This window comes from Triplophysa dalaica, chromosome 12 (assembly GCF_015846415.1).
Source record: "Triplophysa dalaica isolate WHDGS20190420 chromosome 12, ASM1584641v1, whole genome shotgun sequence".
Taxonomy (NCBI): domain Eukaryota; kingdom Metazoa; phylum Chordata; class Actinopteri; order Cypriniformes; family Nemacheilidae; genus Triplophysa; species Triplophysa dalaica.
In genome coordinates this window covers 11,340,632-11,360,374 of record NC_079553.1, presented here as the reverse complement: position 1 = coordinate 11,360,374, position 19,743 = coordinate 11,340,632, and the positions used below count along the sequence as shown (strand labels likewise).

At 36.8% G+C, this 19,743-nt stretch overlaps 1 protein-coding gene across 1 annotated transcript in view; it reads right to left on the bottom strand.

Annotated features, from left to right (window-relative positions):
• osbpl3b (oxysterol binding protein-like 3b) overlaps positions 1–19,743 on the bottom strand; it is a 46,950-nt gene that overhangs the window by 10,042 nt on the left and 17,165 nt on the right. Inside the window, 14 exon segments of the mRNA XM_056762881.1 lie at positions 96–233; positions 1,917–2,024; positions 2,749–2,879; positions 6,427–6,586; positions 6,908–7,000; positions 7,583–7,686; positions 7,787–7,898; positions 8,127–8,194; positions 8,197–8,290; positions 9,098–9,211; positions 11,546–11,599; positions 12,703–12,819; positions 14,249–14,383; positions 16,606–16,815. Of these exon segments, the coding sequence (XP_056618859.1) occupies positions 96–233; positions 1,917–2,024; positions 2,749–2,879; positions 6,427–6,586; positions 6,908–7,000; positions 7,583–7,686; positions 7,787–7,898; positions 8,127–8,194; positions 8,197–8,290; positions 9,098–9,211; positions 11,546–11,599; positions 12,703–12,819; positions 14,249–14,383; positions 16,606–16,701 (1,524 nt within the window). The 5' untranslated portion in view covers positions 16,702–16,815.

The window sequence follows — 19,743 nt, the reverse complement described above, 5'->3', positions numbered from 1 at the left end:
ACTGAAGTAAAGAGGAGAATAGAGGCAGCCGGTCTCTCGATAATGAGTACTTGCACAGTTCTGGGGGAGGTGCGGAATATGGTCATCATCCTCACCTCGTTTTCTGAAGAGCTAGCTGACAAAAGCACTTCCTGAGCATCAAAGAACTCGGAAAGAGACTCTGTAATGGAAGCTCTGCTCTCATTGGACAACTGGTGGACAAGGGGGCGGGAACCATCGCTGGGGTCTTGCTGCTGGATGAAGTCACAAAAGCACAGTCAAATGTTTTTCGCTGCAAGAAACATTTTATTTGCTGCTCATCGGGTGAGTTTCATATAGGAACTCAAAGGGTTTTTGTACATTATGCATGTATACAATGTGTTGTTTTGTCCACTGTGAGAGAAAACATGACCCACATATTTTCAAACTTGTGTCAATCACTGCACAATGAAAAGATATAACAATTTTTTTTAGAAAAGTGTGTAAAGTAGACCGTAATGAGCGAGAAATGTAATGTGAATCATGAATTGTTGTGACAAAAGAGGAAGCCATATGGTGGCAGAGCTTGCCAAGCTAATGAGCGCAACAGCATTGTGTTGACTAGATTGTCAATTAGAGAAGTTGGTTATTGACAGATTAATCCCACAAAAAAACACAACTCTTTGTGAGCGAAGCGAGGGCGTCAGATGTAAGCTTGTTAGTGTGCGTGCAAGGAGGTTTGGATGAATATACTACCCAGAGACATGATTAACTGATGGAGGAGCTTTTGACTCAGCCTCTCCATCGAATATCTGTGGGTTCAATTAACATAAATCATGCCTTGGTTTTTATCTCCAGGAGATAAAAAAGTAAAGGTACAAGGGCAATTCAATGCACATGTCGACCTTCAGATGAAAAAATCTAGTTTTTATTATACTGATAGATCAGACGTTAATATTTTGTGGCTTAAATACTCATGTGAGGTCTCTCAAAATGTTTATAAGCATGATTGTCCATAGTCAAGTGAATTGTCACATCCATAACCAGGCTGTCACATCCATAATGGTCCATATTCCGTCATAAAAAGGCAGCTGAAAATGTAGTAACTATTTTATACTCTATAAAGAGTTTTCCTTCTCCATTTGTTGGGTATTATTGCTTCTAGTTTGCATATTTTAATTCACAGAAATCATACAAAGTATGTTGTTTCTATAAAACGCTGCAGACTAACGCATACATTTTTCCCTCATTTAAAATAGAAAACTAGACTGATATAATAGACCGATATTTTTCTAATGTCTGGACTCTACCATCAGGGGTTTAGTCAAATATAATCAGATGAATTAATATATTGGTACTCAATACGTTCTCTGAAGATTTATATTTCAAGTTTTGACAAGAAATGTCACGTCCATAATGGTGGAATTGTTGGAAATTATTGTATTTATAAATAAAAAGTATAAGTGTAGGAAATGAAAATATGAAAATATGAATATATGTTTTGTATTCAAATACTTCACACTCTTGACATGTTTACTAAAAAATGTTTTGTCTACCATGCGCTCAAACATGTCCTGTGTGTTTTTTATATTTATATATTATTTATATTTCAAGTTTTGACTAAAAATGTTGCATCTATAATGCTGGAATTGCCCACAAGTAAATGTAAAACTAAATGTGGATATCATACTTTCTACCATTAAACAAACTTTAAGGTTGAATTTGATTCTTTATATTTTGAAAGTAATATCTTGTGTTGATTATTGATTCATATTTGATGAATTTTGTACATGGTTGGTAACTGGTGTAGAGACAGATTTTCAATATGACCTGCATTTGAAAAACTGCCCAAATAATTAAACAAAAATGATAAACTTGAACATCTTGAACAAAAATAATAAGAATGGTAAAAGGGGATGTGGGATGGGAGGTAATGGCAGAACATTTCCCTCACCCACCTGCAGGGGGCCAGGGCTGAGGTTTATATGTACAGAGGGCTCGGGGAGGTGCGACTCGGCGTGAATCTTGCACAGACGCTCTCGCAGCTCAGCATTCTGCGTTACGGCCTGAGGAAGCAACCAGCAAAACTCACATAATGTTTACAAAACAGAGCATCTAACTATTAAACATCCTTCAAAAGATGTCCTATGGCACAATGGAAAAGTCTTATGAGTTTCAAAGGGTATTTTGGGGTGAATTATCCCTTTTAAAGGAACACATGCTGTTCTAGATTTCCCAGTCAATAAATTATTTGGAACAAGATGCCCAGATTTGGTTTGAGTTCAGACTCTGGACATCTAACAGATTCTTTTCGATGTTAGCTCAGAGTTTTACTCTCTGGAGTGCTTGTGGAGGTCTGCTTCACAATAACATGACTCATTGAGGAAGATGAGTCATAATTCAGACTGTTTTTAGTATGTTAAAGCTGTTCCTGGGAGGAGTAACTCTATTGTTCTCAAGATATAAACACAAGATACCAAACAAAACATATTTAGGCAATTCTCTGCACTTTAGACATTGTCATTTATCTGCCATACTGCATAAATGTTAAATATGCTTTGGCCATTTTTAAAATCAAATAAATATATTAAGAACCTAATATATCGTTTGATTATAAAAGTTTTACTATAAATCAGGTGCAGAAAACAATACGATTCACACTTTTGCTGCAAGTAACATAAAATGCAATAAAGTATTAAGGCAAAGCAGAAAGATGGTTAGCAAACATGTGGTGAGTATTAGAGCAAAGAGAAAAAGGAGAAGTGATGTGGTTTGTGGGTATGTTCATACAGAAGCCAGGGCATTCTTCAATCCCATGAGCTGGGCGGACGGAGCTGGACAGGACTCTTGCTCCAACATCTGTCTGAATCTCTCTTTCTCTGTTGTCAGCATACTGAGGGCTGACTTCATGGTAACATGAACTGACAACAAACAAACAAACAAACGAAGAGTAAATTAAGTTATGCAATAGTTAATGTGGATGGGTTAAACGTTTAGGCACAAAACATCTGTGTTGTGCAAGTTACTACCAAACTGTAATACATTACAGATCACTTGTTACTGTTATTTAAAAGTAATTCCCTTACTCAATGAGACGGTCTAGTCTCGCGGAGGATTTCCTTATTGTGTGATTTGCGTCACCTGCTGCTCCTGTTGCGTGGTGACAGCAGGAGACAGCAGACACGTTTCTGACATTTTTAAACAAATACGGAGCCAGAACTTTTTTATTTTATTTTCGAGAATATGAAACTGTCACGATCCAGTCTGTGTTTTGCCCTTTGTATTGTGGACTTTTAGTTTGTATTCCTTAGTTCCTGTTTCCTGTCTAATGTTGTAGTTTGTTGTAGTTCTTTTGTTCAATGGTTTTGTCTCATGATCTGTTTCAGGTGTGTATAAGTAACTACAGAAGTAGAATTTAACATTCTTAAATGTCTTTGTATTTTTGTATTTTCAAAAATAAACACAAAAAATACTAAGATTAACTCTTTTCCCGCCATTGACGAGATATCTCGTCATTTTAAAAAAAACGTTCCCGGCCAAAGATGAGTTATTACGGCAATCTGTGTTTGTACTGTTGTAGAGCAGGTGGCGCTGTTTCACACCTTTGGAAAAAGTAGAGAACCTCTGAACCTAGAACGTATATATTTTACCTGTTTTTAATGATTGTTCTTGGTTTAATCTGGTTGGAGTCTCTGACCAAAAGTTTTGTATTATATCATTTTTGAAGAAACCTACATCTAAGGGGTGATAAAAAAAGAACAAATCAAGATAGAAGAATACGGTTTCTTTTGTTTAAAAGCAGAGACTCTGTTCTTTCATTTGATATATTGTTTGTCCATAAATTAATTACAGAAAATGTACTGTGAGCCATTAACATTTTGTGAAAATGTTAAAAAAACACTGGCAACGTTTTTTTTAAAGGCTGGCGGGGAAAGAGTTACATGCATTTAAATACAAAATACTATTACAAAATAATAGTATTTTGTATTTCAAAGGATTTTATTTGAAACACTGCCCATCCGGTCTAAAAAGAAGGTTGACTGGCAAAAAGAATATGGTTAGGGTTATATTTACTTAACTGAATGGTTTCTTAGGTATTGTATATATGTTTTGTTCTGTTGAACTCAAAAGATGTGGTGGATGATTTAGGAAAGCAAACAATTCTGGGTCACCTTTGACTACCATTATTATCTTTTCTGCTATGGTAGTAAATGATGCCTAAGACTTTTCAGTTGCTAACATTCTACCAAATATCTTTGTGTACAACGGAAAAAAGAAATGTATACAGGTTTGAACTAGAGGGTGAGTAGTCCATAACAGAATTTTTGGGTGGAGTGTACCGTTAAAAAGATCCCATGTGTGCTCGAGGCCATGCACAGAAATGGACGAGAAATGTGTTTTCTCTTCGTAAAAAATTGCTAAAGATATAAGCATGGTTAAATTTAAGAATCAACTGTTGTAGACTCACACGTGTCTTTCTTTGTGCAACGTGACATGCACCTTAGAACGAAACATTGGTAAAAACTTAATTTGGATGCATTGTCTAATACCACCGCTATAATTTCCTCTTTGGTTGAGCTGAGCTCCCGCGTCCCTCCCTGTACTGTAGCCTGCCTGTCAATGCTCGTTCCCCACACTTTTAAAAGTTGCCAGGTATTCATCTGAGTATGAATACACATTTAATATCTCATCAATTAACATTTATCCTTACAATAAAATTAAACATTTAGGCGGCCGCAGTTCATTATGAAAGTAGCCCAAAAACCCGCAACCCGCGGCTTCATGATTTATTAACTGCATTATCAAAGTAGCCCAATTGTGCTGGAAAACCGCAACCCTGGCAACATTGCTTACAGCGAACCGGCGGGCTGTTACATTACAAAATACAAAGTTACACCAGCCAGAGGGAGATTTTTGTGTTGTTAATGTCTCGCGTGCTAAAAATTTGTTGTAACGCAAGCGTTACTGAACATGTACTTGGTAAAATATTACTGAAAATTGATTTGTAATGCCTTACACTACTGTGTTACAGCAAAAAGTAATACGTTACTGTAATACATTACTTTTGTACGCATTACGCATAACACTGCAAAACATAGAGCTTTATGCAAGTGTATTCATGTAGTTGTTGATCTCTATCAATCCCTGAGGCATTTTCCTATCAAGAAGTGTTTTTTCTTCAATTTTATTGAGTTAAAAACTGGATTTCAACCAAAAAAATCAGCGGACATCACACATGACAACAGAAACATGTGCCCACTGTTGCTATGCAACAAGTGACAGAAGTAAACATCCATGCTGTCTGCTGTAGTTGTCTCTGCGACACTATGTTCTGCTAAAGCAGAAAAAAAACTGTTTGACCAGTTTGACATTACAGCACGTCTGAGACCTCCAAATCCCCTCAATGCAATACAATATCAATGCATTTGAATTTTAATTGATTTTGTTTCTAGACGTTCATGCTGGCCAATTTTTTCTTTTCAACATTTTTATTGGTCAGCTGAACTACAGAGAGGTTGGGATATCATCCAACCAACCCCTTTATTAGTTGGATTTGGTTAAGGTGACCAATTTTGATTAATTTATTTTTAAGAATTTATAGACAGATGTTAAATGGGTCATATGACACGGCTAAAACAAATATTATCGTTTGTTTTAAATGTAATGCGATGTGTATAGACGATTTATGATTAAAAAAGTCTGTAATTTCCAAATACTGAGCATGTTTGTATCTCCTCTTTGCCCCGCCTCTCTGAAACGCACAGATTTTTACAAAGCTAATCGCTCTGTAAAGTGAGGTGTGCTATGATTGGCCAGTTAACCAGTGCGTCGTGATTGGTTGAATAATGCAAGCGCGTGACGGAAATGTAAAGCCTCTTACCATATTTGGAACATCAGGTTCCAAAGCAATTGTACTGACAGATACGCCTACATTACTTGCATATACATTTGGGTGGTCTTAGTCAAATCATACAACCAACTGACGCTGATTTGTGGGAATGTGGTTACACGAGGCGTTTCAGGCAGGTCTGGGTGAGGATTCGCATTTAGATAGAATGCATCTTTTGTACCGGCACTTCAATTTTAGCAATTTGATGCATGTATTACATGCATGGGCAACTTATAACACAACAAAGACACAGAAAAACAAGTATTCACGCCATACAACCCCTTTAACATCACAAATTCTAATACATCTCTTTTAAAGCTAACAGAACAGGACATCCCGCAGGGATTTCCTAAAAAAGAACCTAGAGTGTGTGACTAGATTTTAAAGCACAATTATAATGTAAACCCATTTAACGAAAACATACACTCTTCATTTAGACTGAAAACAGATGGATAATTTCATGCTCTATTGCAGATCTATTCCTGAAGGGCCACTGTCCTGCTGCTTTTAAATTTCTTAACCTAGAAAAAATGTGTTGTCTTTATTTTCGAAGACTACTTGACTGGATCTGCGCTTACAGTTATTGGCGACTCGGCAGAAGTCTTCCTGGAGTTTGGATACGTCTATAGGCAGATCCAGTGGCTCGTGGTAACTCTTCTCATTGGTCAGCTCGACCGAAGAGAGGTTAGGATTGGACGCGTGGAGACGCATAGACCCTGCAGAGATACAGCTTGGAACCTAATAACAACAGGAGGAAGAGAATAGCAGACATGAGGCGGATTAGATTATATATTAAATATCTGGCACATGCAGTAATAGTTTACGGTCCTTTGCATTATTATATGATATGCTGTTCTAAGGTTTAGTAACTTTTATTGTCATCACACACAATTTATGTTTAAAATACTGTTTAGCAGGTTATTTCATATTAGAACAATAAAATGCCTTCCTAGAAATCTTTAGTTATTTTAAGTGGTCATCATTTGCTTTCAAAGCTGTAGAAAGACTGTGTTTGCTAATATCAGGTCGAACAGTCATGCGTTAACATAAATCACTAACTTGTAGGGTTGTTTTGTTGTCTTTCCCATAACTCTTGGGACGCCATTTTCGTGGATGCCGTTTCTCTTTTTTAGGGCTGTCGTACGTTGTAGCCTGCACAAAACAAAACAGTGTTTCATTTACGGAATCATCACCTTCCAAGATTGATTAGAAACCTTTCAGCAGGATGGCTTTCTACATAACATAAAAAGAGAAAATAAATCTATATCTGTCTACGAATACGGAGACATAATTGTAATTCAGTGCAGCTAAAGGACAGCAATTTCAATAATGTTATTCAGACGAGACCACAGCTTAAGGAATAATGTGTCATCTGTCCCAGCGGTTAAGTGGAGTAATTTGATTCACGACTAAAAAACTCCTCGTCGCCATTTTTCTGATATTGTGCTATCAACTGAGAAACTCTAGGCAATAAAAAACAGATGCACAGCAGGACTGCCGCCCGGGGTACTACGAACAGCCTTTTGAGACATCAGTGAAAGCTTTTCCATTAAACACTTTAAAAAGTCAATTGAATTAAACTTCATAAAAATAATACTTTTACTAAAACATCTATCCGTTTGTAAACATTATAACAGCTAAAACACATTTTTCAATTTGACTGGTATAATAAAATACAGTGTTTTGAGCCAGATGTGAAATGAGAAATGATTTTATTTGTGAATAACATTCTACCTGCAGAGCATTGATGGCTGGAGCAGAATAGGTGCGGTGTAACACCTCCATGCTTCTTAACAAGTGATTCAGATCCAGAAGCTGACCCTCACATACAGAGAGCTCTGAGAGAGAGAGAGAGAGAGAGAGAGGACAGATTGATGTGAGAAGCTGCAGTCATCAGCATTTTCAGTGTGAGTAGGATTCATAAATGTGTGTGTGTACCTTTGGTGCACCTGTCCATGTCTTCTGAAGACTGCAGCCAAGCGGTCACCTTGGCCTGACTTGTAAAAGATACAGGCGAATGAAAGGAGGACTGTCTCGGGAGAGAGGCCCGCTAAATTGAGAGAGAGAGAGAGAGAGAGAGAAAGAGAGAGATAGAAAGTCAGAACAACCCAATGCAGTTTAAACACATAGTCAAATTACACGTTTTTTTTTTTTAAGGTGAATAACTAAAACTGGTGTTTTTCCTGCTGTCTTTTATATAAACACTTATTTTGTTTGTATTGTCCGGTATTTAACCCATAAAGTGCGTTAACTGGTAATTGTTCTCTGTCTGACACACCTTTCTGATGGACTGAGTGTCAGGTGTGGGAGGGGACGAGGTGGGGGAGTAATGAGGACGGAAGAGCGTTTTTCATGAGGGAACATGGCAATCTCATTCTGCCTGTATAGTCTGTGGTGACGAAGCTTAGAGACCCATTCATCAAACAGCTCCTGGGACTTGATCTGCAAACACAAGGAGATGAAAATTAAAGATGCAGACACATATCCAGGCTTTAAAAAGTGTTGGTCTTGATGCGTCAAACCTCACATTTAAAAAGGAAGGCGAACAAAACCTTTGTCCTGCAAATGTTGAAATGATCTGCTGCTTCAGAGTCAATCTCTTCTAAAGCTCTCTAATATTAAACTGACCTAATGATCTGTAAATAGCTTTAATCATGAAAACAGACATCAGTGAACAAGGCCGCCAGAAGAATTGGCTGCATTTCATACACGAGTTGGAATCTGAATCTGTTGCTCACACCTCAATTACTGCAGTTAAAAATGAAACCCAGGAACACATTCACATTTAGACATTTAGATGGAAACATAGAAATTAAAAATATAATACAACAAAACATACAATATGTAAATAATTTTGATCAATAATTATTATTTTCTAGACAAGTAGAATCTCTGGTAAATATGTGTATTCTGGAATATTAAGTCACGATGGTACATAAAAAGTCAGTTTAGTATAATAAATAATCATTTTTGTATGAAAAGCATTAAATTCATTTGAAATAAAATGAATATACATTGTCCCAAATGCATGAGATAATTTTTGAAAACTGATATACTAATATACAGTAGCCACAAATCTCAGTATGACATCATAGTTCCCTATAGTTCGGTGAATCTACTGTATCATCCTAATACATGTACTTCCAGTAAAAGTACAACAAAATGAGTTATGCAGCAATCTCCACTAATGCTCTTCTTTAGCCCGCGGAACGCTGTGAGGTCAGCCTACTACTCTAATAGTTGTGATACCTTTAGGTGATAAATGTTTTCTTCGGCATCCAGATCAATGCACTTGGCTTTCTTCTTAATGGCCATGACGGACAGCCCCACATCAATGCAGCCGTGGAGCTTTCCTTTCTCGATCTGCGGACAGCACAGGCAGAAGGTCTGATCTATAAATGTCATCGCTAACTCCCATTTAAATACAACAGATGTTACCTTGTTGCAGTGCACTCAAATTACTACTGAGCAAACATGTTCCTAGATTGGATACGAATGAAGTGAAACCAGATTTCAACTGATTTAGGATGCACTTTCTTTAATGCTATTTTTTCAGAAAGCCTCCACAACTAACATTTGGGAGGCATTTGGCCAACTTTACTAAACAGATGGCTTTGTGAATAGTCCATCCTCAAAGGCTCATTTATTACAGTCCTTGATCTAGAGGCAATAAATAAATATAAGCACAGTGTGCAAATTCTAAATGCAAAGGATTTTTTAATTAGAAGTAAATAAGAATGAAATACTGTACATAACAATATGTAATATAAATGTATTAATAAACAGTACAATAAATAATAATATATGACATCATGTCTACACCTGATGCGACCGGCGCGTCCAGTGTGGACAAAATAGAAAATTATAAAGGGTTCAAATGCGTTTCTTACGCCCTTTGTCATGTTGCATCGAAGTTGCAAAAACACCGTATCTGGTAAAAATGATATCTAAAAGTATTTTTCATGTGAAAGACACTACACAGGTTGTTAGGCATGTGGGGGGAGGGGCTTCCCTGTACGAACTGTATATGCACTGCAAACGGAGTATGTGTGAAACAGGCGTAAAGGCTGATATACACTACCCGCCTTTAATGCCGAGTATTTTTACACAGATTTCCAGTCTAAGTTAGTCATCAGTTGTTGCAGACTTTTTTCTGAGAAAGTTATGTAGTTGATGATGGGTTAAGACTCGATATTTTATCTGCAGACCCCAGTAGGTGGATATCAAAACATGTTTGATATTCTGGGCAGATTTTACAACCCATACCACATTTAAACCATCATCAGAGACGTCTTTCTGTATGTGCGGTGTGAAAAAACCACAGGGTGTGAGTGATTACTTGCGTATGTTGCCAGATTCTATTGCACTAGTGTGTACTTTCTTCAGCACCGGAAGCTCATGTCGCCAAGTCAAATTCCTTGTGTGTTAAAACATACTTGGTAATAAAGCTCCTTCTGATACAGCAGAGCATGTCTATCTAGTATCTATGGATACTCTGTGTAAATTATCACCGTTTCAGATTTTTGCAAACAAACATGTAGCAGCGTTTGATGAGTTGCTACGGAAACCGGACATGATAACCACTGACCTAAACAGGCGCCCAGTTACGAGGTTACAATAACTACAGCAACTATCTTTTGCACATGCATGTTTTTTCCGCTGATCATGCGTCTCTTTGCAACAAGATGTTGCATTTGCAAACTCTCTTAGTGTATGATACCAGTCGTGTAGTGTATTTTAGCCTTAACTGTTTACAAAGTCGACAAGTGTAGTCGGCTAGTTTTTTTTATTTATTCAGATTTTAAATGTCTTGAAGTGTATTCCAGCCATAAGCTTTCGCATGGAGAACATGCAGGTAGATTGACGGCTACTGTTGCACCTGTTGTAATAGCAACAAAAGACGCTTTTTTAATAAAAAAAGTCATTGTTAACTTTTTCTTGTCAAAAAAGAAGCCAAATGTGAACATAGCCTTATATAGCTGCAGAAAAAATTAAGAGACCATTCCAAGTTTTTATTTAAACAGTGTTTCTAGATGTACTGTGGCCATTCCAGTCCAGTGTCTGTTAAATTTCAAACCTCACGAGTGACATAAAGTCATCCAACAGCAATGTGAAAGACTGACAGCATGACAAGACACAAAAAAAATCATTTTTTTTTTTTCATATTTCATAAATACGTGTAAACATATAACTGCTGTATTTCTTAAAAGAGCATGTTTACTTTGCAATATTTGAGGTCTGAAAAAATAAAGAGCATCTCAGTTTTCATTTTCTGCAAATAAATGCAAATAGAAACAATTTCTTTATTCAAAATAACAAATAATCTCTGAATTTTTTCCTCTGCTGTATATCTCAATATAAGTAAATTAAGTAAACAAATTGCACAATGCACTTTAGCATGATGTATGAAATGTCAAATATCCACCTCCATCATAATTAAATGCTCTGACTATAAGATTCTTATCGTAGTTTCTGATTTATGCCTTTATATTTGCTGACTATCAGCTCCACGCAATATTCTCAAACCCAGGGGGAGAAGCATTGATCTAGAGCTCCCACAGCTGCAGGAGGAAACATCTAATGAGAGACGTGTGGAGGAACTTAAATGATGGAGCACTAACCACTAAAAGTCCTGAGTGATGTGGTTAGATTGAGTGAGTGACCGTGTATTTGTGTGTTGTATACTTTCATACTCACATCCGCTGGGCATTTGGAATACTTCAGAATGCCCTTGTCTAAGTAGAAGAACCTCTGTGAGGAGAGAAGTGGAAAGGGCAAAAGAGAAATCTGGGTCAGATTTATTTTGTAAATGATGAATGACCTCTCAGCAGATGCTAACACATATTTGATGCATGAGATCACTACACCACTTTTCTTGCTATTCTTGTATTCTCTTTTTCTGTGGACACAAGTACTTATTTTGTGGACACAATTACCTGCTGTCGTTTCCAACAAGCAGTGATATAGCTGTAGTGTAGTGTGGTGTAGCTACCTTGTTTTTAAGGGGATACCCTCGATGGTGTTTAAAGTGACTGTTCACCCCAAAATAAAAATTCTGTCATCATTTATTCACAGTCAGACAGAGCATGTGTCTGAGGATGTGTTTGTGTGTGCTCAAGTGTCAGTATGTGTTAATTCAACACAGAAAGGTATTGTCACGGCACAGGAAGATCGTTCATCATGTGTTTCAATTAGCTGAATCCCCAGAGTCCAGCCACAGTCTCTGATGTATGATGAAGACAGGCATGGAGGTCAACCCGACACACAATCCTACAAATCACTTCTACCAATTTATCCAATAATATCTTTTCAAACAGTAAAAGAGTAATTTTCATAAAATAAAAAATCTAGTTTTTTTGCTGCCATCTTTATCTAAGGTAAATAGGGTAAAAAGGGTGTCTGTATTTCTACACTTCTTCAATTCTAAAACATACCAGCAAACCGTGTCCTAGTTACAGGGACCGTTCACCCAAAAGAAAAAATCTGTCATCATTTACATCGACAACCATAATAGGAAAAATGACCTTGGTAGTCAAAAGTCCCCCAGAACTGTTTGCTTTACTACATTCTTCAAAATATTTTATGTTCAACAAAACAAAGGCATTTAAAAAGTAATTTTTCCTACTATGGTGGTCAATGGTGACCAATAACTGTTTGGTAACAATTATTCTTCCAAATATCCTCTTTTGTGTTCATCACAACAACTACATTTATACAGATTTGGAACTTGAGGGTGATTAAATGATGATAGAATTTTCATTTACAGGTGAACTGTTCTTTTGCATAGACGAAAAGTGATGTTGGAGCACGGTTGGGTTTTGATGGACAGATGTTTTCCACACACACACACATACCTTGTGCCAGCCTTTCATAGGCCATTTTCTTTTCTTCAGCATGTAGCCCGCCTGTTTCTCTGGCTCCTGCACATTTGACAGACCGCCACGCAAGCCCTCCACGATCTCCCAGTTGTCCTGTACACAAACGCACAGCACAACGAAATTCAATAAACACTGAAAAATACTAAACTTTCCTTAACATGAAGTGAAATGATGATCATCTATTTTACAATCACTTTAGGTTGTGCTCAGAATGTTAAGGTTAAACTCAATATTGAGCTAAAATTTTGTGAAATAAAAAGAAATGTTTGTTAGATATTATTGACTGTTTTAGAATGATCTTGCTTGTATAACACAATGCACTGTGTTTATACCTTTTCTGTGTTTTTCTTATTTTCTCCTGTAAAGCTGCTTAGGAACAATGCAGATTGTGAAAAGTGCTATTTAAATAAAATTGATTTGAATTGATTCTACTCTCTTCAAACTGCATCTTTTCCTCAAGGCAAGATTTGTACTGCTTCAACAAACTCTCATCAAGCGACTGCATCAAGGACAACTTTCAAAAAGACATCTCTGTAGACAAGGACAAAAGCCAAACATGATTCAGAGAGTGAGACTAATGAATCCGGCCTCTCTTACACAACAGCTCAAAGCAAACATAACCTTCAAACATGACTTGGAGGAGACTATTTGACAAACAAAACACTGCTTATCGTTTCTTATTTTCTAAATGCAATATACAATTCTTTGTGCATTGTGACAATAATGAATTTACAGCCTGACTTGAAAAGCCAGAATACTCTACATGCAAATCGAATTTCAAAGAGCCGCTTCTAGAAATTTCAACAGACTATCTCGCAATAGAAACTGCATGTGCGGTGCTGGTGTGGCAGAGAATACAGTCATTTGTAAATGTTGAAGTTATGACGCACTCTTACACAAGACCATCATTTTTCCTACATTGATATTAGACTCGTGCTGTTTGTACATCAGTATTGTACTGTCCAAAGTATTGGCCAAATGTGTGAATATTAATGTCTACAAAGATAATTTACTTAGTTTGCAGACACAAAATCATTGACATTTTTTACTGGCAACATTCACAGTTAAAGTTCCTCTTTTAGATGCATCTCTGGGATGTCCATATTAGTACAAACTATGAAGTGGGCACCAGAGTACTGATATTTGAACCTTTTTTTCTGCAGTAATATTGTCTCTATGCTACATAACTCCATAAAACTGATTTTGAGAGTAACGTCTGCCATCCGGACGTAGAAACATCTCTGCTTAGGAGAAATAAGCTTTATAATGCTCCAAATGATGGGATTAGAGATTAGAGTCTCATAATCAGGTCAGCCTGTTCATCTGAGGAAAGGACGTCCATCCGCCCTCCGTATGCTCGGAGCAACACTCACAGGTGTATATATACATACATGCACATTCAGACAGAAACTCAACATCCTTTTAAGAAGATTTTGTAAAAAATTTAAAATAAACATATCGTCAAATCTAAATAAATAAATGTATAGATCTTTAATGGAAAGTGATTTAAACAATGCATTACCGGAAATGTCCAGGAACGTACAAACGAATTTGTGGACAACTGACGTACTGTAACATCACACAGTAAGGACGGGCAAATCTGGTACAATGTGAGGGCAGTTGCACTGCAGTAGGGGTGGGCGATACAACCCAAAATCTGTTTTTCAAAAATCCAAAATTATATTTCACACAATGTAGTTATAAAGTCATAAAGAACCAAACCATGTTCACACCAGAGAGGTTAAACCACCCCTTTTTAATATAGTAACAATATCCTCCTCTGGATCTATTTGTTTATCGTTTCTATGTTTCTTAGTCTTACATGTGAGCACATCAGAGCGCCGCACAAGAGCTGGCCTGTGTTCCACAAAAGAAGATACATTGAGAAATGTCTCAGTGGTTTTGTGTCCATACAATGGAAGTCAATGGGGTACAGTAATGTTTGTTTACCACCTTCTTCAAAATATCTTCTTTTGTGTTCCTCAGAATAAAGAAAGTCAAACAGGTTTGGAATGACACAAGGGTGAGTAAAGGATGAACGAATTTTAATAATTTTCAAAGAATGTTTATACAAATATTTACATATTCTATGTAAGGTTTGCTGTTAAGTCGAGAGAAGCAATGATTAGTTTCACATAAGTTCACATAAGAGCTACAGGAAGTGTTCCACAATATCATTAAATGGCCATCATGATACCAGTCTCTGATACTATTATTTCCCACGGTCATTTACTGACAGTTTAATCCTGTATTTAAACAGAGCGGTTGATAGGACTGATGGAGATCAGAGTAGCTGAGACATTTCTGCTTCAAGTCCAAATATATTTTGCACAGTCCACTGATTCCATCTGTTGCACATTGTTTTATTTGAGAACATTGCAACGGAAATATTTTTGAGAACAGGAAGCAACGCAAAGTTTTGTTCAAAAACTTTTTATAGCACTACAAAAGTAAAGTGAAGCTTGTCGTCACCGTTGTTCTAACACTGTAATGATTGCCTGATTTAGGGTTGGGTATAGTTTGAATTATATCAATTATAATTCTGATTTTACTTATCGATTCTGAGTCTTCTTGATTCCCAGGTTTGATTCCCAAGTTGTATCGAATTAAGTAAAACATCTAGATATTAACCTGTATGGTAATTTAGCCTGGTGATTGACTGGTTTGCATGGAAATATATAAAAAATATATATATTTATGAGCACTGTTTTGTGTATATACAGTAAACATACAGGAACCATGTTTAGTCAGATTTATTACAACTTGTATTACCATACAACTACAAATATCATGTTTAAACTATGGCTACTATAGTGAAACTATGGTAAATTTGGGGTCACTATGCTTTACTACAAATACCATAGTTAAACTATGCTTACTATAGTAAAAATATGGTTAATTTTCATAAGAGCTTGTATTGATATCACAAGTCAGATCACTAAATAACAGACGCGCATTTCTGAAAATGTGCACAAAGGAATTGATCAAAGGAATCGAAATGTTTTATTACATATCAAGAATTCGATTTCTAACCTTTCGATTCCGATTCCAGAATAGGAATTGATTTTCGCTCCCCAGGCCTTCCCATTCAGGTCTCAGCTATATTTAATTTTATCTTGGGAAATTAACAGTAATGTGTTTGTGGACATTTAACTTGCAAGTTAATTTGGATCATAATGCTGTATTACTGTACAGTTCTGTAATTAATGTTTTCCAATCAACTTTCAAATTAACACAAAAAATGTTAATTGCTTTGTGCTAATGATCTAAAAGTAAATGTTAACATGAATTATGAATATTAGTGCTTGCAGTTGCAAAAGCTGGCACAACAATCCTAGATTTCTGTGGGTGTTTGCTAGATATAGCTCAAATCCATCCTTAAAGAGACAGTTCACCCAAAAATGAAAATTTCTGACATCAATTACATTCAAACATGTGTACATTTCTTTGTTCTGCTTAACAGAAAGAAAGATATTTGGAAGGATGTAAGTAACCGAACAGATCTCATCCCCCATTGACCCCATAGTATTTTTTTCCCTACTTTGCCAGTAAACGGGGGACGAGATTTGTTTGGTTCATCGAAATTAAGGAAAAAAAAAAGGTTTGGAACAACCCGAGGATGTGTAATTGATGACAGAATTTTCATGTTTGGGTGAACTATCCCTTTAAATGCAAGGCCATGCTCACACTTGGCATCACATGAGAAATGAACAGACAAGTGTAAACACGCTTGTGAATGAAAGCATGCAGAACTTCAAAACAAACAGTAACATTTCACATGCCAATCGCTTTACGTTGGTGCATTTTGTCCTGTCCTAAAGCAAAAAGAATAAATCAATGTCTGTGAATGCACATGCATTCACCTCTCAACGCACTCACCTGTCTACTGTCGTGTTTGGAGGAGGAACTGCTGTTGCTGTGCGATGGAGACGAGATCTTCTGCGACATGATGGAACTTTTTTCCTCTGAGCACATCTCTTGTTTTCAGTAAGCAGCAGTGAGACAGGAAGAGAAGTAAGGTTGAGGGAGAACTAGTAGCTCAGTAGTTGTGCGTCTCCATTTGTTTCTTCTTCCCTGCAGTGTCTGAACCTGTGGACAGATGATGATAGAGAGAAAGGTTCGATTAGAAGACCTCAACATGATGTCAGGCTTTTATCCATACAGGTAATGAACGGCACTCGCCCACAACAGGATATTCAATAGCAGAATGATCTCAAAGCATTACAGCTTGGTCAGCCGGACAAAGTTTTGGGTTTTGTGTTGATGGAAGCCTACTCAGACAGCATGAATCACTCAACATAGAGGTCCACCACAAGCTCTTCTCCTACTCAGCTTTTACCAACTATGATAGCAAAAATGTGGGGGCTAAAACGTAGACGGTTTCATTTACAGGCAGTTTCAAGTTCAAGTTTCATCTATAATAATATAGGTTATAATATAATTATAAATAATATTTATTTTACACTCAATTTATATATTAATATTACTTTACATTAATATTTTATTCTATATTAATTGTATCAAATTAGATCAAAATTACTCAACAGTAATTAATTCTTCAACCTGAAGTTAAGTTTTGGCCACATAACCCGTGTATAACATGAATAGATTTTGGTCATCACTGCAGCCTGTCAGATCTTCCCTGTCACAGGATGGGAGAACAACATGCAAATGCTCTCTTGCTTTGTCTCTAGGTTTGTTTGAAGTCATGTGTTACAAAAGCACCGTATGCAAACTCAATGTCGCAACACCTGTGTCTAGCCCCCTGTGTATAGATTCATATATGTACTTGTTTCTTATGTTCAATACTACATGAAATATATAATAACTTAATTAATTAAAATACATTTTGTTTCAGGGGTCAGACAAGAAATATTTACTTAACACACATTATATATTAGGTAACAAGTTGTGCTGCGTTGTAAATGTCTGGTGTAACATTTATGAATATGTTTTTTCACTATCAAACAAAAACCCCTTGAAAATAAATAGGACACCTAAAATTGGCTGAAATTGATTTTTCTTCATTTAACAGATCTTTAGCATGCCAGGTACAAGTTTATTTAATAAAGAAATTCATGCTGTATTTGAGTCATCCTGCAGCATCTTTCCAGCCTTCATTATAAGCAGCAGCACAGGTCACAATGTGGGACACAGAAATGCTGCAAGGTTAATAAAATTACACATTCTCCCCCACAACCAACCACCCCTTTATTTCCATCCACCTGCCGAGGTCACGACAAACATGCAGTCTTGCAAATCTCTCTCTCTCCCTCTCTCTCTCAGTTATTGACTCCCACTTCTTTTAGGAAAAAAAAACTGAAGCTGTTGATATATTTGTATTTTCATGGCCCTGGGTGCAGAATATGATTTAACTCATAGGCAGCCGAGAGCAATATATCAGCTGTACATTCACACGCCACGCCCAGCTTTGAGCTAATGTTCAGCATCTCAATCTCAGCTCCACGCAACATTCTTAGCTTTAATCACTTCCTGTGAGCATGAAGAAATCTGCCGTTCTCAATGCAGCATGTTGTGAAAATGTATAACCAGCTCCAGATGCGTTTAAGTTCATTGTAAGTGACATGCTAAACTGAAAGGAATGACTGAAGACCCTTCAGAGCCCAGAATGCAATTGCCATCAGTGACATCAAAACGGCAACGATGGGTCTTTATATCACTTTTATAACTGATTACTAGAATCCGATCAAAGGGATAGTTCATCCAAATATAAAAATTCTGTCATCATTTGTTCACCCTCATGCTGATATGCCTATATACCTCTTTATACTGTGGAACACAGAAGATATTTTGAGAAATGTCTCAGTGGTTTTGTGTCCATTCAATGAAAGTTAATGGAGGCCACTGTTGTTTACTCACTAATGTTCTTTAAAATATCTTGTTTTCTGTCCTGCAGAAGAACGAAATTCATACAGGTTTGTAATGACATGAGTTTGAGTAAATGATGAAAGAATTTTCATTTTTGGGTGAACTATTCCTATAACATGTTGTGTAAATGGGTAAACAGGCCTCATTGATGACTAAAAGTGATGATGAATTTTGAATTTCAATTATGCATTGTGTTTTCAGCTACAAAAACATCAAGAAGTTGACATTTATGTGTTTTGAGCTGACATCAGTTAGCGTGAGGTTGATTGTTTAGATTCTTTGGAAAGCAAAAGCACAACAGCGACATCCGTGACCTCTCACTGAGCGTTCACGGATGCACACGCAGCTAATTAAGGCCCTGCCGTGAGGTCTCTCAGTGGCTGCGTGACTGGTTTGTTCCGGTAAACAGACTCCTGGTTGTGATAAACGTCGTTCTCCTTCGCCGCCTCGCTCATGCTGCTTCAGAAGCCAACAGTGAGCAGCTGCCTCCGAGTGCCGCTTTATCATTTATTCATTTACTTTCCAACGATCGTATTCAACACGCACAATCGCTCGCGCAAACACGCATGAAGCCGTGAAAACACACCATTACAATGACAAAGGCCTTCAGAAGTGCAAACACATGCACATGAGAATGCAGCATAACATTAGAGTCATGCAGCAGGCTGTTTCAATTCATGTTAAACAGCCATGCATACAGTTTAACAATCACTCTTAGATGTGCCAACACAGATATTTAAAAGTGTAACACATGAAATCGCATTACTGGGTTAAGAACCATAAGTGTGAGGGAAAAATGAGCCATATCAGAAACAATGATATGATATAATATCTACTACATGCACAAGTACAAAACATGATCTAAAGGGATAGTTCACCCAAAAATGATATTTATTTGATCATTTACTCACCATCGTGTCATTCCAAACCTGTATGCATTTCTTTTTTCGGCAGAAGACAAAGAAGATATTTAGAAGAATGTTTTCAACCGAACATCATTGGCCCACATTGACTTCCATTGTATGGACACAAAACCACAGAGACATTTCTTAAAATATCTTCTTTTGTGTTCCAAAGAAGAAAGAGTAATATAGCTTTTGAATGACATAAGCGCTAATAAATGATGAC